Raw genomic sequence first — 27,931 nt, 5'->3', positions numbered from 1 at the left:
GTCATGTCGTACCAGGGATTTGGATATCCCCCATACCAATACTTGACTGGCGGGCAGAATACACAATCCTCCTCCTACTCCTCACTCCGCCAGATCCCAGCTACCTCGGCGTCACCAGCCTCGAATATCCAGCAGACTGATAGGAGCTACGGACTGCAGAGCTATGAGTGGCAAGGCCAAAACAACCCGGATATAGCCGCCCAAAACTCTAAGCAGCAACAGTCCGGAAACTGGCCATCCGACGACCCCGCGCAGGGATACGGGTATCATCAGCAACCCCAGCAGCAACAATCTAGCTACCATACGTCCAATGCCGTGTCGTCAATCTCGTCTCAACAAACCCACCATACCCACCAAATCCAGCGGGCCCAACCAGCCCAACAAGCTTATAGTCAGCTTATTTCACCAACACAGCAACATGCACCCTATGGTTCTGCATTAGAACCTGTCGCCATCCACGACTCCGCCATTGATTCGCCTTCAAACACCTCTGTCTCCGCTAACATGAGTTATCAGTCCGAATCAAGAAATCAGAGCAGATCTCCCGCAAATGCTGCTTCGTCAATTGATCGCCCGAACTCCGCTCAACGCTCGCGGACTGCCGCAGCTTCGGCAATGACTGCTTTGTCTTCTAGCATTCCCCCACACCGTACATCTACCAGTCAAGCTGCTTCCTCAACGCCTTCGCATTCCTACCCATGTTACGGGACTCTTATGTCAAATTTGGTATCCTCAAACCCCACAGGACCATCGCCATTAGAGCAGACTGATCAGTCTTATCACCAGCACCAGCAAATCGCTAAACTGCAATATAGTAGAAGCTCAACAACGTCCGCACAGTCGAACATCTCTAAGCATCAACAATCCGCATCCCAGACACGAAACGCATACTCCCCCACAGTGTCAGCTGCTCCCACCTCTACGTCAGCTTACCCTGGCCATTCGACTGCATCACAGCGAAAAGGCAGTCCATGTTGCAGTAGCAGCGGTGCTCCTCAGCACTCTCACAGCTCATCTCCTTCTCAACACACCATTTCAAATACCCCTTACGATAACTCTGCTTCTGAGGATCAGGCGGCAATCACAAGTCAATCACAAGCATACCAGTCTTCCACTCCAAATTTTATAGACCCGAGCAAAATTTACAACCCTTATTATCAGGAATATCAGAAAAAGAAGGCTGCAGAGGCAGAAGCGGAATCGGAGCGACTTAAACAGAAAGAGCTAGAGAAACAGAAGGAGTTGGAAAAACAGAAGCTGTTAGAGAAACAGAAAGAAGAGGAGAAAGATATACAGAGCGTATTTGTTCAGGCTGAGGTTAAACAAAAGCTTGAGGCAGATAAGGCGAAAGCTGCTCATGCACACGCGGAGAGGATACAGGTTGAAAGCATTGCAGCAGCATCCGGCTCATTTTCCTTACAAAAGGTCAAAAAATTCGGCCGCAAACCCGATCACAAATCAATAGTAGAAAACTCTACTTCTGCTGCTCCAGCTGAATCGACTGAGAAGGCGAACACCACTCAGGCACCACCTGTTCAACCACATATTCAACAGCCTGTTCCACTACCTGGAGGTCAGGCATCTGCACCAGCTCCTGCAGCACAGGCTGAGGCACATTCAGATGAGGATATGGATCTGGAAATGACAATGATGTTGGAGAAAATGAAAAAGCTGAAATCGAAGGATCCAAGTAAATTTGCCAGGTTGTTTGGTTCTCTCGACCAGGTAAGCACGATTTGGGTATCTCCTGCCCCCTTGTTGGTGTGGGCAAAGCTAACATTTATATTTCGGCTCAATCGCAATCACGACCACAGTCAAATAATTCCCACTCTCAAGGTATGCAAGAACGGAGTAGTGCTGCGAGATTTCCCGCATCTGCGCCTGATGCTAGCACTACTATTATTAACACTCCAAAACCCACAGATGAGAACGATCCACGTCGTGACTGGGGTAAATTCCCTGCAGCTCGACGGAAACGAAAGTCGAAAGGTCAAGCGGCGACTGTTCATCAAACTAATTCTTCGTTCACTCAACTGCAGGCAGAACAGCCTGAGCCGATATCTCCTTCGCAGCCGGAGATGAACAAGAACAATGGACGAGGACAGACAGGGGAAGTTATAAAGGAAGCTATAAAGATAGATAAACTCATAGGTTCCGATAAGGTTCGGCCCGGTCCGGCACCGGTGTCAACACCATCACCTGCTTCCGCTCCAGCTCCAGCTACAGCATTAGTACCAAAATCATCACCTAATCCAGAGTCAGAACTAATAAAGAACGGGCCAGATCAGACGGCAGCTACAATTTGGCCTGAACAGAGACGATTGGCTCTAGCCAATGCTGCTGCAAGTTATATTGACCAAGTTTTTGCAAATGCCAATTCTGGCAGGAAATGCCCACCTGAACTAGTGTTGAGTCTTATAAACCAAAACCCAAGCTACATTGAGCTTTGTGGGATGCTGGAGTCACGCGGTTATTCATTGAATCGTGTTCATTTTGCGAAACATCTACTTAGAGCTGTACCGGAATTAACTACTAGTTCCGGGCCGACACCTGCTCCATCATCCGCTCCTAGCCAGCCGCGAAGCCAACCGCAGAGCCAACCGCAGAGCCAACCGCAGAACCAACCGCAGAGCCAACCACAGAGCCAACCGCAGAGCCAACCGCAGAGCCAACCGCAGAGCCAACCGCAGAGCCAACCGCAGAGCCAGTCGCAAAGCCAGCCGCAAAGCCAACCGCAAAGCCAAACCCCCCCAACAGCGACACAACCCCAACCGGCATCATATCCAAGTCCCCTTACTCAAGGACCCACAAGCGATAGCACTACGTCCATGCCAAAGGTATTCGCAGCTCCATCAGGAAGCTGTGCTCTGGCTTTTATGAACCAAACGGAGAAAGAAGGTACACCATCGGCATCTATGCCACCAATGAGCGGAACCCCTGCATTTTCAGGGCCGGGTCCAACTCCGACATCTGTCCCGCCAGAGAACCGTGTTCCCGGGTTTCTAAGAACCCCTTCTTCATGCCAACCTACATTGTCACAAGAAAAACCTACTCCGGGTCTTGCAAGACCCTATCCTCAACCTGCAAACCCAACAGCCTTCCGACGCAACATAGGTAGTCCAGTTCCCAGCCCAATGGGAGGCAAGCTGAAACCAAAATTCCGTGTACCTGCACCCCCTGCACATGTGCCTGTACCGGGTTCCAAAGAGGCAAAGGCTAGAAAACGTACATTTGCAGAGATTGTGGATTTATCGCAACTTCTCAGTGACGATGAACATCTGCCACCTTCCACCAAAGATCCACATTTGGAAAATACACCGCCCGAAGGCTACATGGATGTGGATAGTCATAGCGTGCCGCCACTCACCTCTGCCACGCCTGAAACCGCTGGAACCCCAGCTCCTCCCTCAAGGAAGCTGGATCCATCACAATTTAGAATGACTAATTCGAATTCTTCTGCGGAAAATGAAGCACTCCGAAAACGTGCAGATATTGTAAAGCCGTTAAACAAGGCGGAGGCATTGAAAACGCGGTACTATGATCCTAAGACCATTGCGAGAGACATTTTGATTGCCACCGGACGTCACCCAACTCAACGTCCCTTGAACCAGCACCTTTCAAAGCTGCGGGATAATTTCTTAGCTGTTGATAATGCGTCTGATCTACGAACATTCCGCTGGGAACTCGTCGATCCTGGCGGACCTCCACCTCCCGAAGTACCTCTTGTTGATGCTATTTCCAGGCCTCCCTCACTCACTATTCGCCCGTACCGAACGCCACCAAGTCGCTTATCTAATCGGATTCCACGTGACCAGGCCAAGGAAGACTTTACCTCTCGATCTTCTTTACGTCCTTCACAATTTCCTCATACACCGTCTCATCTTCGCATTTCTCAGACGGTCAACGGTGATAACCCGTCACTTCAAGATCAAAATAATAATAATAATAATAATAACAATAATAATAATATGATGATGATGAATTCCACTCCTCCAATCCCCGGACCTCGTCGCCGTGGACGCCCTCCGGGCGCGAAAAACAAACCCAAAATTGCAGATCGAGTCGAGATTACGATTTCGACAAGTTCACAGGTATCACCCTCGAGGCAACCATACCACATATACGAATGCAAGTGGAGAAACTGCGATGCCCAGCTTCACAATATTCAGACACTGCGGAAACACGTCACTCGCCTCCATGTTCCCAAAGTCAGCACAAGCGTCACGTCCTGCTTGTGGTCCGGGTGCAGCGTCCCGGGAGCTGATGGAGGGAACAACTTCACAACGTGTGATGAGCTGCGTGATCACTTGGAGAAAGTACACTTGAATGAAATTGCATGGACGCTGGGTGAGGGCCCAGGGTCGGTAAGATCCGGTGAGACAGGCAAACTCAGCAACCCAAATGTTGTTTTATGAGCACAACATCGTCTTTCCAGAGAAAGAGATAAAAGAAGGAAGAAAATAAAAATCTAGAAAATTTCTCATTATCTTTTTTCTTTCTCTGTTTCGTCTAGGTCATCAAGATTCCAATATCGACGATTATCTGAATGACGAAAATGGTCGCACCGTCATTGCCAAGGCAACTACTAAAGGCACACGGCCTACCCTGGTTCTCCCCGCGACCTACAGGTCGATTCGGTCCTTCAACAAAATGTACGGTATCGAGAGCGACAAAGCAAAGGCGCTGGAGGTGATGCGGGCTATCGAAAAGAAACAAATGATGGTTGGAATAGGTCTGGGACGCAGCGGGTGTACATTCATGAACCCGAAAAGACAGGAGACGATCGCTGACTCCGAGAGCGTTTTTGAGATTATACCTGAGGATGAGGGTAGGGATAATAATGATCTCTAGGGCACTGAAACGTTTCGGTGCGAAATTGGTTTTGATTGAATTGCTATCTTTCTTTTCCCTGCAAAGTTATACTCTCCGACGTGTTTATAGATGCCAACAGATGCCATTTTGCGGCGAATATGGGTATGGGGGGTCACTGGTGTTGTATTGGAGGGGGAAAGTCGCTAAACTACCGCTTGTCTTTTATGTACTTCTTTCCGTTTGTACATTGGGGGGTTTGGGGAGAGAATTTCTTGAAGCTAGGCGCAGAACCTGGGCAATACATTGAACTGATACATCCCTAAGGGTATATCTATCTACCATACATTCCCGATGTGCCTGAGGAACAAAAATCTATTCTCAAATTCACTTCTATAGAGATAGCCACCCTGGCATTTGCGTCTTAGGACAGGAAATGGAGTCGCCATGTAACATGCGAGAACGAGTTCGTACACGCGATAAAACGTAGGACATGCACCCATCTTGTATAGTACATTCACGGATATGTAGCAAAGGTGGTTCCGTTCTCGTCTTCATCGGGTCCAATCCAATCGCAGCCCATTCCACTCCTCCACTCCTCCACTCCTCCTGTCCTCCTGTCCTTCTGGAATCTTATCACTTTTGATCCCTTCTTATCACTTGCTATCCTTTCCTACTAGCAGCTCCTCCACCAGCTACAGTGGCAGAACTTTCGGCCGGGGTCGCGCCTTGTGTGACTTTAACCGAAGGCTCTTCGGAGGCAGAGGTAGTGTTGGGGGAGTCTTTGGCGTTGATTTCGAGAAAGTGGTAGAGGATGATGAGGAGCATGGCACAGGAACCGAGGAAGATGGCGAACTGGTAGAGCTGGTCGTTGGAGATCATTTTGGCGGTTTGTTATAGCTGCTTGACGCTGTGGCGGCGTGTAAGCAAATGTCCAAATGGTAAGAAAGTATTTAGGATGGGAGAAGACCGCGGACGGTTATTTAGTTAAATATTTCTTACTTTCAGCTGGTCTCCAAATTATTAATCCCCAGACTGTCAGTTTCACTAGCGATTTCTATATCCCTCTTTTATGCTTTTATATATCTGTGTGTTGCGTTGTCTGCTTTTCTTCGCAGCATTTCTTATTCATTCTCAAGCACTTATATATACTATTAGGACAAGTGCGGATGGGTTAAACACACAGCCTCCCCTATTGCCACTCTTGCCAAGCCTGGTTCCTTCCCACCAAAAGTTCCCTTTCAAGCTCGGCTGTTTCTTCTTTCCAGCAGCCTTGCCTTCTTCACTCCACACAGCACAGTGATATATATACATAGGAACATAGGAATATATGGACATATGGAACAACCAGCGACAACCCAGCAATAAAGTTACCCTATCTCACCTTACATATATATTTACATCATATTCCTCCCCCCATCCTCTGGCTGGCTGTACGGGCTGTTGGTGCTGCCACGCAGATTCCTGTTCCAAGACGTAATTTCGAACAGCAACAACCCAGAATATTTTCTAAATAACTACCTACCAAGGTATTTAATATATGCTACCACACCCACTCACCTTCATACTCACCCGCTCTCTACATATACGGCAATATGCCGCCCAAGAAGGGAAGTGATCAGCCGAAGAAGTCGAAGGCTACGGTGGAGGATAAGGTAGGTTGTCATTGCGTGGTTAAGAAATTGTTTACAGATTGCTAACCCCGACGCTTTTAATCTATTTTCTAGACCTTTGGCATGAAAAATGTACGTGGCTAATTACTGATGCTACCGTATATGTATCAAACCACTTTCCTAGCTCAGGGGTTAACAACTGTGATAACAGAAAAAAGGAGGTAGTGCAAAGAAACAGATAGCCCAACTTCAAGCCCAAGCACGATCAAATAAGACTTCAGATGACAAGAAGAAAGAGGCTCAACGAATCCAGCGGGAAAAGGATAAGGCTGCCGCTGAACAGGCCAAACGCGAAGCTGCAGAGCTCTTCAAACCTGTCCAGGTCCAAAAAGTACCATTTGGCGTCGACCCTAAAACCGTCCTCTGCATATTCTTCAAAAAGGGGAGTTGTGAGAAAGGGAAAAAATGCAAATTCAGCCACGATCCTGCGGTGGAGCGGAAAGCGCAGAAGAAAGATTTATATTCCGACTCCAGAGATGCGGAGGAGGACAAGAAGCAGGATCTTATGGATAACTGGGACGAGGAAAAGTTGAGAAATGTCGTGCTGAGCAAGCACGGTAACCCGAAGACGACAACCGACAAGGTCTGCAAGTACTTCATTGAGGCCGTGGAAAATCAGAAATATGGCTGGTTCTGGGTTTGCCCTAACGGAGGGGATAAGTGCATGTACAAACACAGTCTGCCACCTGGGTATGTTCTTGTTCCCTGTTTTACGATTGGAATTTCGGTAGCTATCGTCTAATCCATGTCGACGGCGTACAGATTCGTCCTTAAAACCAAGGAGCAAAGAGCTGCTGAAAAGGCTCTGATGGACAAATCTCCCCTGAAAACTCTGACCCTTGAAGACTTTCTCGAGTCCGAACGCCATAAACTTACCGGCAAGCTAACCCCAGTCACTCCAGAAACGTTCGCCAAGTGGAAAAAAGAACGTCTTGACAAGAAAGCTGCGGAGGAAGAGGCCCGGAAAGCGAAAGATGCCAGCGGTCGTGCCATGTTCGAAAGCGGCGACTGGAACGCATCAGAAGACGAAAATGGTGATGGCGGCGATCATGACGACGACGATAATCAAAATGAATGGAATATGGAGTCACTGCGCAAAGAGACCGAACGGCTACGGGATCAATCTGAGGAGGAACGCATTGCAAAACTTCGCGGTGCTTCATCTCAGGTGCATGCAAACAGTGCCGGTCTAGACGAACCATCAAATCCCGTCGATGGAGCAGGATAGAACAAGATCAAAACAGCGTTGACTCTTTCACTCCAAAGAAGGAACTTCAGTGATGAACGGACAGTTTCGACCTCAACATCCAGTCATTCAATATGATATCGGGTCTCGTTCTGATCTGGCGACCTGGTGTCTCCCGCTCACTATCTGCGCTGGGGCTACACCACGTTCTCTCTCCAAGCTATGGCAAACGATGCCTGCCAACACAAAAATTACGAGCGGTTGTTTGGTTTTGGTATTTTATGATAAAGATGTGAAATGTGAGATGTGATGTTATCGTGGATAATGGATATATGTCCCCATTACTATATATTTCATTTATCATTGCTTTTTATGCAGCTATTTTGTTCTCAGGAAGAAAATATATAAACTCTTATTTCTTTGTTCATGATGAAAAATGAACAGGAACCACAGCATGTCCTGACTGACATGTCTTTTGGGGTCTGACTCTCCCTCTCTCCCTCTCAGGCAATTAGATTGATTTTCCTTTGTATTCATTTCCCGCATTTTTATTTGACAGTCGCTCCGTTATTTGGCTTTAAGTTTCTACAAATCTTGCCATTGTGATCGGTTTTTTCTTATTTCAAACCAACTTTTGAAGAATGGAAAAGCACCCTTCCCTTTAACACTCTGAGCCATATTTCCTCTTGACTCTTGAATTGTGCATATGGGTTGGAACTCAAATTTACTTTTTATTGCACAAAAGAAGGAATAGAGAAGCGTTGTTATTCATTCATACCTGTCATATATATTTCCTCCATTTGATTCCTTACAATTCCTTTCCTCTTCAAGCCTCTCTTGACCCTGCTTTCATAAAGAACCAAATGGTGTTGAGAATACTTTCTAGAAACAAATCCTTTAATCCTGCTTCCTACACTCTATGTTTCTTAAGGCATCAGCTGCTCACGTCTTTAGGGGCTTTTAGTCTCTTCAATGGGGTGACAAAAACCTTTGAAAAACCAATGCTCGGCTATCTTCCTTTCTCAAGCCTCTCTCCCTGATGGGATTTGTTTCTTTGATTGACATTTTGCCCACCTTTTCCCTACATGATGCACAATGTAGATATGCTCGTTTCAAAAGCTTAGGAGATAAAAACTACCAACTGCACCCTTTGATCCCCCTACATATCCTTCACTCCTATGTGATATATCAACTACGTAAAATGTACTTCGGGAAAAACACGCTTTAACTTTCTGATCGTAATCTTCATAATATTTCTTCCTGGAGTTCACCCTCTTAGGTCACGTTCTGCAGTTTGCCATGGATGAGGAAGCCCGATTGCGAACGCGTACCCTGGACTCGAGTAGCTCATACAAGACTTTCATAGACTATGGAAGTTTTCCTGGCTCAAACTTCGGAGAGAAAACACAGGATGCCCAATTGAAGAAAGAAAACAGAAATACAATGAGAAGAGAAGTAATGACTAGCATCCCCTCAGGTTTTATCAACTATGACTTAAGCAAAAGACATTATGATAGCAATCATATAGATAACGACTCTGAGCCTGAATACAATATATATGATGATGGCAGCCAGAGCTGGTCTTCTCCTCGTCCTTCCCCCAATACACAAGCACGAAACCATAAAGAACGCGACTCTGCAGGAGTCCTCAATAACTCGTATAACTCGCATGCAATCCCACATCGTCGTCGTCATCATCATACAACAGACTCTGGATCACCAGTGCGACAACCAGAGGTGGAAAACACTTCACCCTATACAACAGAAGCTGGGATACACCATCCCAAACAGCGATGATGGCTAAACCGCCAACTCTTCCACATACACATGGAGACAGACGCAGACGTAAAAACAGAAGAATCTCTTGAGACGCAAGGGTAGAATGCCAACATGTCCATAGGTTTCCTCTCCAAGGCATGCACAACACTGGTAAACGGACACATACCTAGACACAAAGCCCCTTCATCGAAAAACATTCCCCCGAAACCAACATTCTACCTGTTAAGGGAGTAACTGCCATATTCAAACCAACCACTAAGGAACGCCCGCTGGGCTCACTGGATCCATTCGATTTCTATGTTATTGATGCTAGCATGTATCCAACATTTGCACATGTGCATATGATCATGCTACGCGAGCTTGCTTAAGCTTGTGTTCTCATCTCATTCTTTTCTTCCCTTTCCCAAGCAATTCATCCTTGTTATATAAGAGGACTAGCCTTTAGTTCTTAGAGCTTAATCCTCTACAGTAGCATGATCATGTGCGCACATGCAAATGATGACTAGGCTGAGTCAGCCAGTCAGAGTGAATTTAGAGGTTCAGTCTTTTATAATACCCCTCTTCTCCCTCTTTAGTGCAGGTCTTTATGATTTTTTAAAGTCCTCTTTATATCTAATTTTGCCTGCTGAGAGGCCTCCCTAGTGTTCAAAGTCTTTGCTTCTTGTAGAAGACTCACATCATTTCATGTAGACTTAGCTCAACTTACTCATTTAACAAGATATTACTTTTTTCTTTGATAGATTTGTTCATCTCAAATTTTCTCAATCTTAAACTCAGATTCTTTCAGAGTCTCTATAGTGAGTGGCTGTCAGTCAGTTTGCCTCTGACTAGACAGAGAATCTGTCACTGCAGCATATAGAAGCTTTACATTAAAAACATTATAAATGTCAGATGAGACATTCAATCAGTAAGCATGAAATTCTATCTTTTCTAGCACAGTATATTGATTATATTTCACATTCAACTTCTTGTATGAGTGATTAGTTCTCATGTTCTCTAAGCTCAACCAGATCTTATCTTCAGATTGAAAGCTTGAAGCTGAATCTCTTTATCTATTTACATAGTTTTTTTGAGATTGCTGAGCATTCATTATTTTTACTTGAGTTCACTTCAACACTTCACAGATCTTTCTCATATAATCATCTGCAAACTCAATGAGATTATGTGACATTTCAACAGAGAGTGCATCAGCTATATCAATGAAGAAGATGTGAAAAAGATGTATTAAAAAGAATGAGCTTACATCTGTTGAGATAGTATCTCTATTATTGATAATCAGCTCTATCAGAGAGAGTCATTCACATCAGTCATTCTGTTGAAAGCTAACATACTTATATAGATAGATTTTCAGAATCTGATTCATTCACTCTGTAGCTTCATTGATAGACTGTGAAGAGTCAGCTCTTAATGTCTAATTTCTCACACATCTGAGTTCAAAACTATAAGGGGTTGAACCTCTAGATTTGCTCTGGCTGGCTGACTCAGCCTAGTCATCATTTGCACATGCGCATGTGATTATGCTACGTGAGCTTGCTTAAGCTTGAGTTCTCATCTCATTCTTTTCTTCCCTTTCTCAAGCAATTCATCTTTGTTATATAGGAGGACTAGCCTCTAGTTCTTAGAGCTTAACTCTTTACATTATGAATTGCTTCACTCCTTTCATTGATAGACCACTAAGAGTCTTAATTCTGTATCATGAAGCTCAGCAAACATGCTGATATATGATAGACTATTGAGAGCCTTAAATTCTGCATCATAAAGTTCAGTGATAGCATTGATATATGAATAGACTGAGTTAGCAATCATGCTAACAAATGAATGAGCAACATTAAAAATGTCTAGCTGAATGAGATAAAGTGGCAGACTTGTACAACAAATGAATCAACATGAAGCAATGAGCAGAGACACCCTCAGCAGCTTTGAACAACAATAGATGACTTTTCTCCAACAGCAGGAACAGGTTCAGTGTGAGAACAGGGATTTAATAGCAGCTCAGCAAGCTGAAATAGCTAATCTACAACAAGCTTTGAACATCTCAACATCAATTCTCTCTCAATCAAACCTGCAACCACTCATTGCAGTCAGAAGACCAAAGATCAAGCTACTGGACTGCAAGAAGTATGATGATTCTAATCTGAAGCACTACTCTTAGTGAGAGCTAAAGCTTCAATCAAAACTTAAGGTCAATGAGAAAGCTTTAGATAATAATGAGGAATGTGCTTGATATGTGTACTCAAGACTGAAAGAAATAGCAGCAGCTTGAGTTTATCTCTGAATTGAGAATAATAAGAACAAGATCAACTTCACAGTAGAGAGTTTACTGGAGCAGACATGCATGCTCTTTAGTGATTCTGCATGACAGGAAAAGGCTATGCAAAAGCTCAACAATCTATGACAGAGTAGAAGAGCTCTTTTTGACTTTCTGCTCAAATTTAATCAGCTACTGCTGGAAGCTGATAGTCACAGATAAGATGATCATGTTAAAAAAAGGTATTTGAAATCCACTCTAAGCATGGAGCTGAGGGAAGGCATAGTGGGTGTAAGGAAACCATCTCTCTATGAGAATTACTGCAAGGAGCTTAGATTAGTTGATCATCAACTCTCTGAGCTTAAAACTTTAAGACAATGATCTAAACATTGTGAGAGCAGATCTTCTTCAGATCATACAATATCTAATTCACACTTTCTACTTCATCATGCTGTTCTTGACTGATGAAATCAGTCTCAAGCTTCTACTGATGATTTGATGAATCTCTCTTCTAATGCTGTGACCTCAAGCACCTGCCACATCAAATTGATAAATCAGATAGAGGTTAATCAACAAAGAGAGCAAGGCCTGTGCCTAAGATGTGGAGCTGAAGGTCATATGATTAAGAGCTGCCTGTTCAAACCTCTCAGACACTCTGTCACTCTCATGATAGCTAAGATGATCCCCAAGCCAGTACTGAATGATGATGATGTGAATATGAGTGAAAATTTGAGAAAAGAGTAGCTCCAATCAAAAGACACTGAAAGGAGCAAAATAAGAATCTTATGAGAAAGTAATAGAGAAGATTTAAATCTAAAATGATATTCAAACCCTTCACTATTGATGCTCTAGTAGATAATGCCTTTTCAACTGGAGCAATGATAGACAGTAGATGTAATGTCTATGATCTTATTTCTCAATCCTACATTAACAAGCATAATCTCCTATGTATTGAAATTCTCCCTGTTAAAATGACTGGCTCTGAAGACTTCATGGGACTCTCCACAAGCATAGTGACTGGCATTCAAATTGATATAGATGGTCATGTAACTGAACAGACCTTTCTCTATATAGTGAATGAGTTACATAATTATGATATGTATCTAGATGACCCCTGGCTGGCCCAGTAAAAGACAACTGTGATTCCTTATTAAAGAATTGTGAGATTTGAAGAGAGTGACATAGAGGTAGAGTCTAGTTCAAATGCAAAAGCTGATGTGATTCCCATCTCTGCTGTAAGCTTCTCTAGGCTTGTGAGCACTTGAGAGAAGTAAAACATTGAGATCTTCACTGTCAGTTTGACTGATATTCAAAAGACTCTAGAAGTGAAATCAAAGATTGACCTTAGAGAAAAGCTACCTGAACATTATCATGAGTTTTTGAATGTATTTGATAAGGAAGCCATTGACACTCTACCCCCACTTCATGGCCCAGGTAGAGATCATAGGATTGAACTGATTAAAAAAACTAATGGTAGTGCAGAACAACCCCCTTAGAGCTCATTATATAATATATCTTAAGAGGAACTACTGGCTTTGCAAAAGACTCTTACAGATTATCTAGATAAAGATTTTATTAGAGTGAGTAACTCCCCTGCAGTCACTCTCATACTATTTGTGAAGAAGTCTGGGGGTGGGCTAAGATTCTGTGTGAACTATTAAGCTCTTAACAAAATCATCTGAAAGGATTGATATCCTCTATCATTAATCAGTGAGACTTTATAATGAATTGGACAGGCTAAATGATTCATTAAGCTGGACATTATTGCAGCTTTTCACAAGATTTGAATCACAGAAGGTGATGAGTGGATGACAATCTTTAGAATCAGATATGAGCTATTTGAGTGACTGGTTACACTCTTTGATTTAGCCAATGCTCTGAGCATGTTTCAAAAATATATCAACTAAGTATTACATGGATATCTGAACAACTTCTGCTCAGTCTATTTAGATGACATCTTGATATTTTTCTCAAGAAGCTTACAGAAGCATTGCAAGCATGTACAAAAGATGCTTATGCATCTACAGAAAGCAGGCCTGCAGACAGACATCAGAAAAAGTGAGTTTGAGATGAACAGTACAAAATATCTTAAATTCATCATTGAAGTGAGCAAGGATATAAGAATGAATTCAGAAAAGATTTAAGCTGTTTTGAAATGAGTGACATCTACTACTCTTAAAGATGTATGAGGATTTTTAGACTTTGTCAATTTCTATAGACAATTTATCAGAGATTTCTCAAAGATTATGATCTTACTGACAATTCTTACATGCAAGAATGTTTCTTTTTTGTGGACAAGCAAAGCTGAGGAAGCTTTTAAGTGTCTAAAATCAATGTTTATCTCTGCTTCAATCCTGCTTCAATTTGATTCTGACTGTGAGACTATATTGGAAATAGACTTCTCAGGTTATGTCTCAGAAGAAGTGCTGCTACAATATGATGAGCAGAGCATTCTACACCCATGTGTCTTCTTCTCTCACAAGCATTCACCTGCGGAATGCAACTATGAGATTCATGATAAGGAGTTATTAGTGATAATTGAGTGTTTAAAGAAATGAAATGCTGAGCTATAAAGTGTAAAGGAATTCAAGATTCTCACAGATCATAAGAATCTAGAATACTTCATGACTACACACAGACTAAATGAAAGATAGCTATGTTGGATAAATATTCTCTATTGATTCAACTTCAGAATTGATTATCAGCCATAGAAGTTGAATGCTGAATCAGATGCTCTATCATGAAGAGAGCAGAACATGCCACAGAGTGCTGATGATGAGAGAATCAAGCAGAGGCAAGCTCAACTACTTAAGTTTAATGTACTGGCATCTGGAATGGAATCAATAGTGGCTGCTGCCAGCATAGAATCTGAGATGTCTCTTCAAGCTCAGTGAAATGAGACTCACAGAAATGATAAGATTCTGCAGCATCTGGAGCAAACTCTTCATGAGAGAAGATTCAGATTTTCTTCTGAACTCAGCATTAAGGCCTCTGTCTTTAAGTGCTCTTTAAATGAGAATGAAGAGCTTCTCTTTTGAGATTGTAAGTGAGTGCCAGACTTCAAACCTCTTTGAATCAGATTAGTGCATGAGGCTCATGACTCATCTCTTACTGATCATCCTGGGTGAAAGCAAACAGCAGAAATTCTAAGATGTGAATTCTACTGATCAAACTATACTGCTGATGTGAGAAGAATGATCAGGAACTGTCATCTTTGCAGATCAAACATCACATGAAGAGATCAATGTCAGAGACTGCTTAAGCCTCTTCTCATTTCTGAACACATGTGGCAGAAGCTTTCTATGAACTTTATCATGAACTTACTGAGCTCTAAAGAATACATGAACATCATGATTATAACAGACAGACTGATCAAAAGAGTTATATTAAAAGCAGTTAAGAAAACTGATGCAGAGACAGTGACTAAAGTGTTTCTTTGCAACATCATTTCTCAACATGACATTTCTAAGACAGTAGTGTCAGATTGAGGGTCAGCTTTCACAAGTATATTTTGAACTTGAATGTGTGAGAAATTAGACATTAAGAGATGACTCTTCACAGTCTATTACTCAGAGACTGACAGAGCTACAGAGTGAATGAATCAGACTCTGAAAATCTATCTACACAAGTACATTAGCTTTCAACAGGATGACTGATATGAATGACTTCCTCTAGCAGAGCTGATCATCAATAATAGAGATGCTGTCTCAATGAATGTGAGCTCATTCTTTTTAACACATCTTTTTCATGTCTTCTTCATTGATATAGCTGATGCACCCTCTGTTGAAACATCACATAATCTCATTGAGTTTGCAGATAATTATATGAGAAAGATCTGTAAAGTGTTGAAGTGAGCTCAAGTAAAAATGATGAATGCTCAGCAATCTCAATAGAAATATATGAATAGACAAAGAGACTCAGCTTCAAGCTTTTAACCTGGAGATAAGATTTGATTGAGCTTAAAGAACATGAGAACTAATCATCTGTGCAAGAAGCTGAATGCAAAATACAATCAATATACTGTGCTAGAAAAGATATGATTTCATACTTACTGACTGAACATCTCATCTGGCATTCACAATGTCTTTAATGTAAAGCTTTTACATGCTGCAGCAACAGATTCTCTGTCTAGTCAGAAGCAAACTGACTGACAGTCACTCACTATAGAGATTCTGAAAGGACCTGAGTTTGAGATTGAGGAAATTTGAGATGAACAAATCTATCAGAGAAAAAAGCAATATCTTGTTAAATGAGTAGATTGAGCTGAGTCTACATGAAATGACATGAGTCTTCTACAAGAAGCAAAGACCTTGAACACTTGAGAGGCCTCTCAGCAGGCAAAATTAGATGTAAAGAGGACTTTAAATAGTTGTAAAGGCCTGCAACAAAGAGGGAGAAGGAGGATATTATAAGAAATTGAACCTCTAGATTTGCTCTGACTGGCTGACTCAGCCTAGTCATAGTTTGCACATGTGCACGTGATCATGCTACGCGAGCTTGCTTAAGCTCGAGTTCTCATCTCATTCTTTTCTTCCCTTTCTCAAGCAATTCGTCCTTGTTATATAGGAGGACTAGCCTCTAGTTCTTAGAGCTTAACCCTTTACAGATACATATCATGACTATGTAACCCATTCACCATGTAGAGAAAGGCCTGTTCAGTTATATGACTGCCTATATCAATTCAAATGTCAGTCATTATGTTTATGGAGAGTCCCATGAAGTCTTCAAAGCCAGTCATTTTAACAGGAGGAATTTCAATGCACAGAAGCTTATGCTTGTTAATGTAGAATTGAGAAATAAGATCATAGATATTACATCCACTGTCTATCATTGATCTAGTCAAAAAGGCATTATCTACTAGAGCATCAACAGTGAAGAGTTTGAATATCATCTTAGATTTAAATCTTCTTCATTGCTTCTTCATAAGCTTCTTATTTTACTCCTTTCAGTATCTTTTGATTGAAGCTACTCTTTTTCTGAATTCTCACTCATATTTATATCATCATCATTCAATACTGGCTTGGAGATCATATTAGCTATTGTGAAGGTGGCAAAATGTCTGAGAGATTTGAACAGACAGCTCTTAATCATATGATCTTCAGCTCTATATCTCAGGCACAGGCCTTGCTCTCTTCATTGATTAATCTCTGTCTGATTTATCAATTTGATGTGATGAATGCTTGAGATCACAGCACCAGGAGAGAGATTCATCAGATCATCAGTAGAAGCTTGAGACCAGTTTCATCAATCATGAATAGCATGATAAAGTAGAGAGTATGAATTAGATGTTGTATGATCTGAAGAAGATCTGCTCTGATGTTTAGATCACTGTTCAGAGAGTTGATGATCAACTAATTATAAGCTTCTTATAGTAATTCTTATAGAGAGACAGTTCTCTTATGCCCATCATGCCTTCCTTTAGCTCTATGCTTAGAGTAGATTTCAAATACTTCTTTTTAATGTGATCATCTCATCTGTGATCATCAGCTTCCAGCAGTAGCTGATTAAATTCAGGCAGAAAGTCAAGAAGAGCTCTTCTACTCTGTTATAAATTGTTGAGCTTTTGCATAGTTTTTTTTGTCATGCAGAATCACTAAAGAGCATATATATCTGCTTCAGTAAGCTCTCTACTGTGAAGTTGATCTTGTTCTTATTATTCTCAACTCAGGAGTAAACTTGAACTGCTGCCATTTCTTCCAGTCTTGAGTATACATATCAAGTACATTTCTCATTATTATTTAAATTTTTTCTATTGATCTTAAGTTTTGATTGAAGCTTTAGCTCTCACTGAGAGTAGTGCTTCAGATTAGAATCATCATACTTCTCACAGTTCAGTAGCTTGGTCTTTGATCTTCTGACTGCAATGAATGGTTGCAGGTTCAATTGAGAGAGAATTGATGTTGAAGTGTTCAAAGCTTGTTATAGATTAACTATTTCAGCTTGCTGAGCTGCTATTAAATTTCTGTTCTCACACTGAATCTGTTCCTGCTGTTGAAGAAAGATCATTCATTGTTGTTCAAAGCTGCTGAGGGTGTCTCTGCTTATTACTTTGTGTTGATTCATTTGTGTATTTGTTGTACAAGTCTGCCACTTTATCTCATTCAGCTAGATATTTTCAATATTACTTGTTCATTTGTTAGCACAATTGCTAATCTTATCTATTCATATACCAGTGCTATCACTGAACTTCATGATCTAGAATTTAAAACTCTCAATATTCTATCATATGTCAGCATGTTTGCTAAGCTTCATAATATAGAATTAAGACTCTTAGTGATCTATCAATGAAAGAAGTGAAGTAATTCATAATATAGAGAATTAAGCTCTAAGAACTAGAGGCTAGTTCTACTATATAACAAAGATGAATTGCTTGAGAAAGGGAAGAAAAGAATGAGATGAGAACATGAGCTTAAGTGAGCTTGTATAGCATGATTATGTGTGCACATGCAAATGATGACTAGGCTGAGTCAGCCAGTCAGAGTGAATCTAGAGGTTCAGCCTCTTATAGATCAGACTTTTTAATTACTTCTAATATATTAGCAGTATTCTCATAGATTTAAAATAAAAATTAACAAAGATTTTTATATGTTTTTTATTTAAAAAATCTACTTTAAAAAGAGTAAAAAAGTTACCATTATTAGTATTATATCATAGCTTTAATTTAGATGTAGATGAACAGATATTGAATTGTCAACTTGATAAACTATCTGAGTGAATACTAAGATAATTTCTAAAAAATAAATTTAGAGAAAGCTTTATTTATATATTTCTTTTCTTAGTACTTTTTTTAGTGTAGTTGTCATGTGATTATCATATTTATATGTTATTCATGTGTGGAGTTGGTTGCTATGTCAATGCCTAGATAGTTTGTGATTATCATGTCTAGATTGTTGCAATTACCATTTACCTTAGTCTTATACTATTGAGAAGGTTATGAAGCTCATTCTATATCATTACAGATGATAATTGACTACATTAATTTTTATAATCATTTATATTATAGCAGTATTATAATTAGAGCTTAATCAGCTTTTATATGTTTTTATTTATTTTTAAAATTATCTTAATAAATTAATAATAAATTTTTTTTATTATTTATTTTTTATAATTTTTAAATATAAGTAGTTTTTTTTTTCTTTTTTAAATAATTTATTAATAAAATATATATTAAAGACTAGTTTTTTTTAAAAAATATAATTTATTATAATTTATATTTTAATAATTAATTTTTAATTATATTATATAATATTAAATAAATAAATTATTTAAATAAATTACTGATTTAAAATATTTTTTTATCTAACTATTTATTTATTTTAATATGTATAATTATATTATTAATTTATAATAAAAATATTTTAAATTCTTTTAAATGATAAAAAGACTTAAATTTATAGTAAATATTTTTAAAAAAATAAAAAATATTCTTAATTAATAAAGTTATATATATATTTAATATATTATTTTTTATTCTAAATTATTAACTCAATAACTAAACTGTTCATATAAATCTATATATAAATTAATTAAATTAACTCAAATTGAAGAGTATAAGTTAGTTGAACTAAAATTATATCAAGTTAAATAAAATTTCTTTCACAGTCAATATTTATTGAGAATATAATTAATTATCTTCTTATTATATGAAATTTTACTATCTTTATTACTATTCTTCTTTATGTTAGCAAGAACTAAATGTCAAATCTAATAAATTTAATGCCATATTGTTCAAAGCTTCAAACTCAGTACTTTAGATGCTATAATCATAACTGAGTAAAATATATAAATATAAAAATTATTCAGACTTAAGAATCTTGAAGACTGTAATTGCTAAGCATGAGATTCTCTCAGATGTGACAGCGCTATGACGGCGCTATGACAGTGTATAGCTACTGAGCTGCGGAAGCTGACATTGTCCAAAAAAAGTAATAGCAACAGCATGGCAACCGCTGGTGGGAAAGAGGTATATAAGGAGAGGCTTCTCCAGGCCCCTGTTTCATAGAGCACCTTAGCATTTTGGTTGAAATAGCTTACTCAGCTGGCAATCGAACATTTGTTTATCTGCGTCTAGATTGAAGTCATAACATCAGGGAATATAAACAACTTTGATAAGATTGACTTTGCAATGAGACTTTGCACTTTACTAAAATTATTATTAGTAACTAACTAACTAATCAGTGCACTAGTGCTACAGCTGAGTAAAGCTTCTACATTTTAAAAATCAGAAATAAGTAACTGTATTTAAATTAGTCAATATGTCAGAATAAACTCTATCTTTATATATTCAATGCAAATGAAATAAAGACGTAAAAGTGAAATAGATCTAAATGATAAATTAAACATACAGAAGATCTAACTGAAAATAAAGTTCAGAATCTTATTATTTCATCTACTGCATCTATTAAACAGACAGTTATCAACTATATGAGTTTTCATCATTTGAGTTTACATTATATTAATACAACTATATAAATTTTCATCATTTAAGTCTGCATTATGTTAATAAGCTTCATAACACTGCAGCAATTGCAGCACTCTCAGACATACAAGAATAAAATGTCCTCAACCTAGTGTAATTTAATTTAATTGAGTGTTGTGGCATTGAATTTGATTTGAAATCTAATCAGTTGGAATATAGTGATTTTGTGATCTGTTCACTTGGATGATCCGCTCGCTTAGGAATTATGTTAGTTGTTAATCTCGTGTCATGATTGCTGCAGGTTGCATGATGCCCAGTCTAACAATGAGATTAATTTTTGACAGATTTTTAACTGGAAAAAGAAAGAAATAAATAAATAAATAAAATAAAAAATACAAAAAGGTCAGACATTAAATATCCCCTGCAACACTCAGGATGGCACGTTTCATATATAGCCTTTTCATCAGGTGCCAAAACGTACACATGAACAGCAGACTTGGCTCCTGCCAGGCTACGAAAACATTCAAGGGAACTGTCATTCAAGCTTCAACCACGGAATATAATTCTCCATGCGCCATCCTACTCAAGTTCTACTACTATATGTACCAGACGACTAACAATTCGCTCGACGACAAGAGGAAATGTGAAGACAGAAAGCCACGTACCTCGCATATTCAGAGTGGATGTGAACTGCCATCAGTTCTCTTACATCTACCATCCCTCTACATACATGCCATTCGTGAAGTGATTGGTAACGACATGGACAAGATCATGGTTTTCGAATGGATGGATACTGACCTGTGGTCATTGCGGGACCGGGCAAGAGAGCTAGTCCAACCTTTTCTAAAGGTCGCGGCAAAGTCTATGCTTGAAGCTGCCAATGGGCAAGATCCAATTGTTCATACAGGAAGGGACAATAGTGCTGTTACCATCAATTGGCCTAGCTCTATTGCCGCTGACACTCATCCACCAGGTTAATTACTCGAGCATGAGTATATGCTGACTGTTTCCGAGTAATTCGTTCTGAGGGCTTTGATAAATTGCGAACCAGAGCTTAGCTATTCGTGCGCCAGATATAGGGAATGGAGTACTGCCTGCTTCTTCATGCGATGTGTTGTCTTTTGGCGTAACTATGAACTCAACAACAAATATCACTCTTTCGCCAAACTCCCACTAATCTTCGATAAATAGCTTGTACACTTCTTGGCAGGTTGGGCCTTCTTTGGGCCTGTCAACCAGCATTCTCATGCTGATAGTTTTACCCAGGGAAGTAAAACCAAGCTGCCTGGGACATTGCCAAAATAATACAGCTTGTGGGCCCTCTGGAACGCATTGAGGGTTCAAAGTGCACACTAGAGTTTGAGCTGGCTGAAGTCTTGGTAGAGCGAGGAATCATGAAAATGTGCCGCAGTCTTAAGGAGGAGCTTGCCCAAGTTATTATGCCAGCTGATTCCATCGATTTTATTCAGCACTTTCCGACGACCCTGATCATAAGAAACGGCAAACAGTAGAGGATGCATTGCGACATCCGTAGCCTCTGGGTCTGGGTTGAGGCAGTATCAGAGCCCATCTTAGCGGGTTTACTCCTGAATTATGATACCCCACAATTTAATTTATGGTTCTGCCCACACTTCTCAGAAGGTTTATTGCAGCGAATTAAGTCTCCCTTCAACACCTTCTCAGAGTTCTCACTGAATCACTTAAGACATTTGCACCGAATCCCTGATAAACTCATGGCCTAGAATCTTCAGTTGAGACCCTTGCCAACTAGAACTCCGGTCACCAAGTCATGAAATAATCAATTGGTTACCAAACAAGAACAGGCTTGACCGTGAGGCCGTCAGCCATCTCCTCCAATGCCAGCTGAAAATCCTCAACTTCGAACTTTTTAACCAATTTTTCCAATGGTAACTTTCCTTCTCGGTACCACTGGATCATCTGTGGTATATACTCTCTCGACACCGTATCCCCTTCAATCGTCCCCGTAATGCTTTTCCCACTTACAATCAGAGATGCAAGGGGAACGCTCAATTCTGTCCCTGGAGCTGGACTTCCTATCTGTATATAGTGACCTCGGGGCGCCGTAAAAGCAATTCCAGCTTCAATAAGGGGTAGGACACCTGTCGTATCAATGGTGATCGTCGTTCCAAGACGCCCATCTGTCTGGTCGAATACACACTGTATGAGCTTCTGCATGTCGCCGCCTGTAGCTGTCGTATTGATGACATGAGTCGCTCCAAGTTCCTGCGCCAGTTGCGTACGATTTTCAACCCTATCAATGCCGATGATAACCTTACAACCCCTTATCTTTGCAGCCATGATTACACTGAGGCCCACCCCACCAAGGCCCATGACAGCAATAGCATCTCCTGGACCGGCATTGGCGACGTTGGTAATTGATCCGCTTCCAGTTTGTACGCCGCATCCCAGCGGCGCGAAGAGTATTAATTCGTCCGAGGAGTGGACGAGACCGCTCACATTGACAATGGAGCTCTCCGCGGTGATGGTGAGGTTGGAGAAACTGGATTGACCGAAGAAGGAGCCGCGTATGGATGGTTCTTGTTGACCTGACGAAGAGACGGAAAAGTCCATCGATCCAACGAAGTTGAGTTCGCTGAACCGTGTGCAGTGTGCCGGATGCTCGCTTGAGCATAGGCCACATGCCCTGCACGATGCGAAGGAGAGAATAACGGGGTCTCCCCTCTTTGCGACAGTGACTCCTGCTCCGATATCTTCGACATATCCAGCTCCTAATTGAAGTCAGTGGTATGTTTATAGCACATGGATTCATCCGAGCCGTGTCATAAATTAAATGTCAAAAATCAAAATCACAGGCGTCATACCTTCATGGCCCAGGATCCTAGGATACCCTCCAAATACATGCCCCACCTCCGAAATAAGCAGGTCTGTATGGCAAATTCCTGTCGCCACAACTCTTACTAGTAATTCCGTTTTCGCAAGCGGGCGAAGTGATATATTTTCCACCTTCCACGGAGTCGATTTTGCCGGACCGCGAGTCACAATGGCGCGGGTAATAGCCGTTGAATTTGCCATTTTTATTAATTTATTTTCGTGGCTAAATGTCTCAATAGCTTTGGGAGGGGAATCTTGAAAAATTAAAGGGGGCTCGATTATAAGTTTTAGTTAAAGTGGCAGATGGGAACCGCGAACCGGGTAAACAAACAACTATTTTATATAGTTCCCTACACATATCGTTCAGACTGAAAACAAACTTGTCAACCAAAATGCAGAAACACATCGGACAATAAATACGGACACAAACGCAGTCAGCTGATGAATCGAGAGCCCACCGAGATCCAGGTAAAGCGGGGACGGAGACAAAATCCTCTATCTGTCACTCTTATTTCCGGGGGGATGAAGCACTCTGCGACAGACTTGCCGGGCCACTTCGGAGTGCCTAGGCACTAGTTCACGGAGACAGACTTGCTGCTCAGCTTTCAAGCTGGCTATCGGTGGCGGCCGTTGGCTGTCTTCCTAAATAGGCGAGGTCAACTTGGTGGGGGTGCTGATTCAAGCAAAGCAAGGTATACCGACTGAAGTCCTGTGCTGTATATCCAGTGCGATTCTTCGTAGAGTAGTTACTTGATAGTCATTATAACTAAGAATAGGGTTAATAGAGTTTAAGTATGACCTCGTTATGTCAATCTTATCAAGCTGCTTATGATTAAATATGAGAACGAACAGAATTGAAAAGAACCCCTGGTGTCTTCAGGCTTGGAGCTCGCAGGGTTAAGTAGTCGGGTAGTTAGGTCTCTCAAATGAGAATCACCAATGATTTCGTCGCGACATCGGTATGTCTGGCCCCGATGTCTTGCGCAGTCCTGTTTGCTTAATAGCTTAGCACTGTTGTCCACCCTTGCAACGACATTTTTTAACCCAATCTTTAAACCAGACCCACTCCCCGAGCTCCACACTCTGTGCCATTTGATGAAGCGGAATGCTGCTGTGCTTAGTTTTACGCGTCGTCGGAAAGGAGACCAAGTTCATGATACCAGACTTGAGGCGGGAAGTCAAGACTCGGCAGTCTAGCGGGTAAAAGCCATCATTGCAGAGTTATCACGTCTGCCGTCTTTCTTCCGTAGTGGATCGATAGAAAGAAAAGCTGGAAAGCATCGTTCGGATTTCCCACCAGGAGTGACTACAGACACAAAGAGCTGCTTTGGCGTGATTTGATAACCCGGTTTGTAGCTGAAACGGTAGATGGGATCATGCACCATAACACATGCAAAGTACAGTTAGTAAAAGGAGTAGATGAGTTCATGTCCATGCCGCTCACAGATTTCTGAGCTTTTCGCAGAGACGTTAAGGGGCTTTAACCGAGTCAAATGTTAAGATGCATCGCTTTTAGAATCAAAAAGCATATATTTCAGAAACAAGATGAAGTGTTCAGGAACAGGATAAGCATTTGCTGGTGCGAACAACAAGACCTTAACTAAATAATCGTACCGAATCCAGAATCAGCACATCTCTCACAACTGGAAAATTAAACTGGAAATATACAGATAACGGAATATATGTATTCATTGTGTTTAGGGCTTTTGTGCAACATTTCTAACTCATTTTGAGCTTTGTACCGTTGACCATAGTTTCCCGATCCTGGATCAAGTGCTAAGTCACTCCTCCTAGTCATCAGAGCTATTAGAGTAGGGCATGAGGGGGCCACTGCTCTGCCTCTTTCAAACTCACGGATGTGCATCCTGCGTAGAAATGCAAACCACTGCGATCAGCGCCGTGAAATCGGGCAAGAGGCAAAGAGAAATCATAGAAAATCACAAGAGGATAGCAGGCAATCTTCACTATAGTGTATATGGAGAGAGGAGCCGAAATATAAATAAAAGTCAGTTCATATTTATCCCACTTTTCTTGAGGGAGGTTTTCTCCTTTTGATAATTTTCTTTTCTTTTCTTTTTTGTCCCTTCGCAAAATAAATAAGTGTGTGTCCCTCCCTTTTCAGCTAAACACACGGGGCTGTAGACGACAAGGCCTAACAGATCCCAAAAAGCCGCATCCCCAGATACAAACCTTCATAAGGTAAAAGCTTCCCAAAGCATCGAAGAGTCCTTGAACGTCCAGTTGACCGATGATCGTTGACCGTAACAGGTGACAATTTTCCAGATAGTAACTCTACCGGCAATGTGAACAAAAAGGACAAGAGAATTGCAGCCAAACGACAGTACCCCTGATATTAGATGGTGGTATTTGGCTGAAAGGACAAAACAACACACGAGATATAAAAAAGGAAAAGGAGAAGTAGGAAAGCAAAACACATCTAAGCCACCTCTTCAATCTTAGGCTCTGACTCAGCGTTACCTACTTCTTCTTCTTCTTCTTCTTCTTCTTCCAGTCCGGGCATATCATCGACCTGACAGAGTATATGTTTAGTAATTAAGTATTTTTAGCCTGTCTAGGGGAAAGGAGAAGGGTATGTTGCATACCGATCCCTCCCCGTCCTCGTTTTCGCCATCTGCTCCGCCGGCCATTCCACCCAAACCTGGCATTCCACCCATTCCACCAGCACCCAGTTTCGAGAAGTCAATAGCGCCAAGACCTTCATCGCCCATGCCGCCGAAGTTGCTGTAGTCGTCCTCGTTTACGGTGTCTTGCTCGTCCTCATCAACCCACTGAACGCACGGGAATAGAAGGTAGTTAGACACATAATAAAATCACACGAAGGGTGTGTCAACAAAGAGCAGACTGACCTTATCGAAATCCGTCTTGAGGAAATGAGCTTTCTTGGCATCCTTCAAGAAACGAGGCCAGTATTCCGCATTGAGCTCCTTCTTTCTTAGCACGAGATCGACGCCGCGCGGAGAGTGATGTGATTTCGAGTTGTCGACGTCGATTTCACCGTACAGCTCGAGGTCGACCTTGTAGTCGACCTTCTTGGTGTCTGAGTGGCCCAAGAAGGATATGGAGGTGGGGGTGAGGGAGAGCTTTGCAGAGAAAGGGGGAACATCGGGGACACTAAGGTGGACGTAGAGGATATTCTTTTCGGGGTCCGTGCTTGATGAGCGCTGGGCCCAGAGGACTGTGTACCAAGTCAAGAGAAGATAGGATTAGCTATTCTCCGTACAGCAATTCATATAGAGGCATGTTTATCAGATTGGACGCATATTGTGACCCCCCACGCTCTCTTTGGAAGCTCGGAAAAGCATGAGTACCAGCTAGCTAGCTCCTGGAAGAGAGGGTGAGGGAGGGTAAAAAGATGGGGAAGAGGGGTAGGAAACTATTGACATACCTTCGGGTGTCTGAGTGGCAGCCATTGTGAGAGAACAAGATTGGTTTGTGGCAGATTGCTGGTGAGAGAGCGAAGGGGGAGGGGGGGGGGGGGGGGGGGGTTTCAGCGCAGATATAAGATACAAATGAGCAGATGTGCAGATGGGTGTAAAGGTATACACTGGCTGGGAGAGAGAAGATGCTGACAGTGGATGTTGGATGTTGGATGTTGGACGTTGGGTGTTTGATGGGCGAATGGTTATGTCCTCTTGCGCTGCCTTTTGTGTGGCGCTTGGCTGGGTCTGTGTTTGGAAAGTACTGGAACCCCCTAGATAGCAGTCACGTGAGTTGGCTCTGTTTGCAGTCTGACTAAGCAGCTTGCGGGGGTGTGAACCAACTCGATGATGTCGACGCTTGCAAGCGAGAAAATGATTCGAAGACTTCGTTATATTGAATGTATGAGTAACTAGGTACCTGTGCACCATGACGGTAGATTGGATGGTATCCATTTATATGAAACGGTGATACTATTCTGATAATCGGTACGTTATAATTCCGTCCGCCATTGCAAGACTGTGCTTATTTCCCCGCCGCAGCAGTCCTATCTCTTTGTCCTCACATATTTCACTGAAACCTTCAACAACACCCGTTATCCCCTTACAGTGCAACAACAAGCGGCTATATCTGTACTAGTAGAAGGAAGGCATCCATGAATATCCTTTCTCACTCCTTACGAAGTTGCCCGTGAACCAAGACACACAAGTCTCCAGGCCGTACGGCCAACCCCCTCCTCACCCCCACTGTCTCTAATGGAGTCTCTCAAAGCAGTGTTTTTCGGGCCGGACCCCGCTGCGCAGGTATGTGACTCTCATGCTATTATGCTCTTATATTCCTATGCTCCTATGCTCCTATCCACAGGCAGATGGTAAAAAACAACCCGGCTCTAACTACACTCTTCAAAAATACATGTTATAGATGAGAAAATGCAATAGCCTCATCCGAAGCAATGCGCGAAAGCTAGACAGGGACATTGCCCAGCTCAAAGCTCTCGAGGCCAAGACGAAACAATACATCGTGGCTGCGTCGCGACGGGCAGAGCGCAACCCATCTCAGGCGGCACAGGCAGCGAAGGAGACCCGCACATTTGCCAGGGAGATGGTGCGGATCAGAAAACAGAGCAGCCGGCTGATGACGAGCAAGGCTCAGCTGGAAAGTGTGAAGATGCAGGTTGACGAGGCCTTTTCCGTGCGCAAGATTGAGGGGAGTCTTCGGGCGTCGACGGGGATCATGAAGAATGTCAACCATCTTGTCCGGTTGCCTGAGCTTACGGCGACGATGCAACAGTTAAGTACGTTACTTAGCTCCTTTATAATTTTGCTTCCCCCCTCCCCAAAAAAAAATAAAAATAAAAATAAAAATAAAAATAAAAAAACCATTTGTACATGTTCCTACGTATGCTATGCTAACCTTCAATTATCTAGGTATGGAACTGGTAAAGGCGGGGATAATCGAGGAACTGGTCGACGATATGATTCCCCAAGACCAGCTGCTAGAGGGAGAAGAGGAAGAGGCCGAGTCCG

General features: G+C 41.7%; 8 protein-coding genes across 8 annotated transcripts in view; 5 read left to right on the top strand and 3 right to left on the bottom strand.

Annotated features, from left to right (window-relative positions):
* Nucleotides 1-3: 3 nt before the first annotated feature.
* On the top strand, nucleotides 4-4,851 carry PAAG_05232 (hypothetical protein; the record flags this gene model as incomplete). The annotated part of the gene is made up of 4 exons (XM_015845511.1): nucleotides 4-1,725; nucleotides 1,815-2,787; nucleotides 2,899-4,374; nucleotides 4,514-4,851. 4 exons carry the CDS (start codon nucleotides 4-6, stop codon nucleotides 4,849-4,851), a joined length of 4,509 nt encoding a protein of 1,502 aa, XP_015699737.1.
* Nucleotides 4,852-5,472: 621 nt separating this feature from the next.
* PAAG_05231 (hypothetical protein) lies at nucleotides 5,473-5,691 on the bottom strand (the record flags this gene model as incomplete). Its single annotated transcript, XM_015845510.1, has 1 exon — nucleotides 5,473-5,691. One exon carries the CDS (start codon nucleotides 5,689-5,691, stop codon nucleotides 5,473-5,475), a length of 219 nt encoding a protein of 72 aa, XP_015699736.1.
* A 713-nt stretch (nucleotides 5,692-6,404) lies between these two features.
* On the top strand, nucleotides 6,405-7,710 carry PAAG_05230 (hypothetical protein; the record flags this gene model as incomplete). The annotated part of the gene is made up of 4 exons (XM_002793048.2): nucleotides 6,405-6,464; nucleotides 6,537-6,554; nucleotides 6,634-7,172; nucleotides 7,245-7,710. 4 exons carry the CDS (start codon nucleotides 6,405-6,407, stop codon nucleotides 7,708-7,710), a joined length of 1,083 nt encoding a protein of 360 aa, XP_002793094.1.
* A 1,257-nt stretch (nucleotides 7,711-8,967) lies between these two features.
* Nucleotides 8,968-9,465, top strand: PAAG_05229 (hypothetical protein; the record flags this gene model as incomplete). Its single annotated transcript, XM_015845509.1, has 1 exon — nucleotides 8,968-9,465. The coding sequence occupies one exon, from the start codon at nucleotides 8,968-8,970 to the stop codon at nucleotides 9,463-9,465; it is 498 nt and encodes a 165-aa protein (XP_015699735.1).
* An 11,084-nt stretch (nucleotides 9,466-20,549) lies between these two features.
* Nucleotides 20,550-21,625, top strand: PAAG_05228 (hypothetical protein; the record flags this gene model as incomplete). The annotated part of the gene is made up of 2 exons (XM_015845508.1): nucleotides 20,550-21,011; nucleotides 21,425-21,625. The coding sequence occupies 2 exons, from the start codon at nucleotides 20,550-20,552 to the stop codon at nucleotides 21,623-21,625; spliced, it is 663 nt and encodes a 220-aa protein (XP_015699734.1).
* Nucleotides 21,626-21,920: 295 nt separating this feature from the next.
* PAAG_05227 (aryl-alcohol dehydrogenase) lies at nucleotides 21,921-23,168 on the bottom strand (the record flags this gene model as incomplete). The annotated part of the gene is made up of 2 exons (XM_002793045.1): nucleotides 21,921-22,864; nucleotides 22,958-23,168. 2 exons carry the CDS (start codon nucleotides 23,166-23,168, stop codon nucleotides 21,921-21,923), a joined length of 1,155 nt encoding a protein of 384 aa, XP_002793091.1.
* A 2,236-nt stretch (nucleotides 23,169-25,404) lies between these two features.
* Nucleotides 25,405-26,398, bottom strand: PAAG_05226 (Hsp90 binding co-chaperone (Sba1); the record flags this gene model as incomplete). The annotated part of the gene is made up of 4 exons (XM_015845507.1): nucleotides 25,405-25,497; nucleotides 25,571-25,756; nucleotides 25,835-26,163; nucleotides 26,374-26,398. 4 exons carry the CDS (start codon nucleotides 26,396-26,398, stop codon nucleotides 25,405-25,407), a joined length of 633 nt encoding a protein of 210 aa, XP_015699733.1.
* A 762-nt stretch (nucleotides 26,399-27,160) lies between these two features.
* The window catches only part of PAAG_05225 (hypothetical protein), a gene marked incomplete at both ends in the record, with an annotated part of 1,017 nt that continues 246 nt past the window's right edge, over nucleotides 27,161-27,931 (top strand). Inside the window, 3 exons of the mRNA XM_015845506.1 lie at nucleotides 27,161-27,208; nucleotides 27,327-27,699; nucleotides 27,833-27,926. Coding sequence (XP_015699732.1) covers nucleotides 27,161-27,208; nucleotides 27,327-27,699; nucleotides 27,833-27,926 — 515 coding nt within the window. The remainder of the gene's footprint in view (nucleotides 27,209-27,326; nucleotides 27,700-27,832; nucleotides 27,927-27,931) is intronic.

This window comes from Paracoccidioides lutzii, assembly GCF_000150705.2.
Source record: "Paracoccidioides lutzii Pb01 unplaced genomic scaffold supercont2.13, whole genome shotgun sequence".
In the NCBI taxonomy this organism is placed as follows: Eukaryota; Fungi; Ascomycota; class Eurotiomycetes; order Onygenales; family Ajellomycetaceae; genus Paracoccidioides; species Paracoccidioides lutzii.
This window is presented reverse-complemented; position numbering and strand designations above follow the sequence as displayed.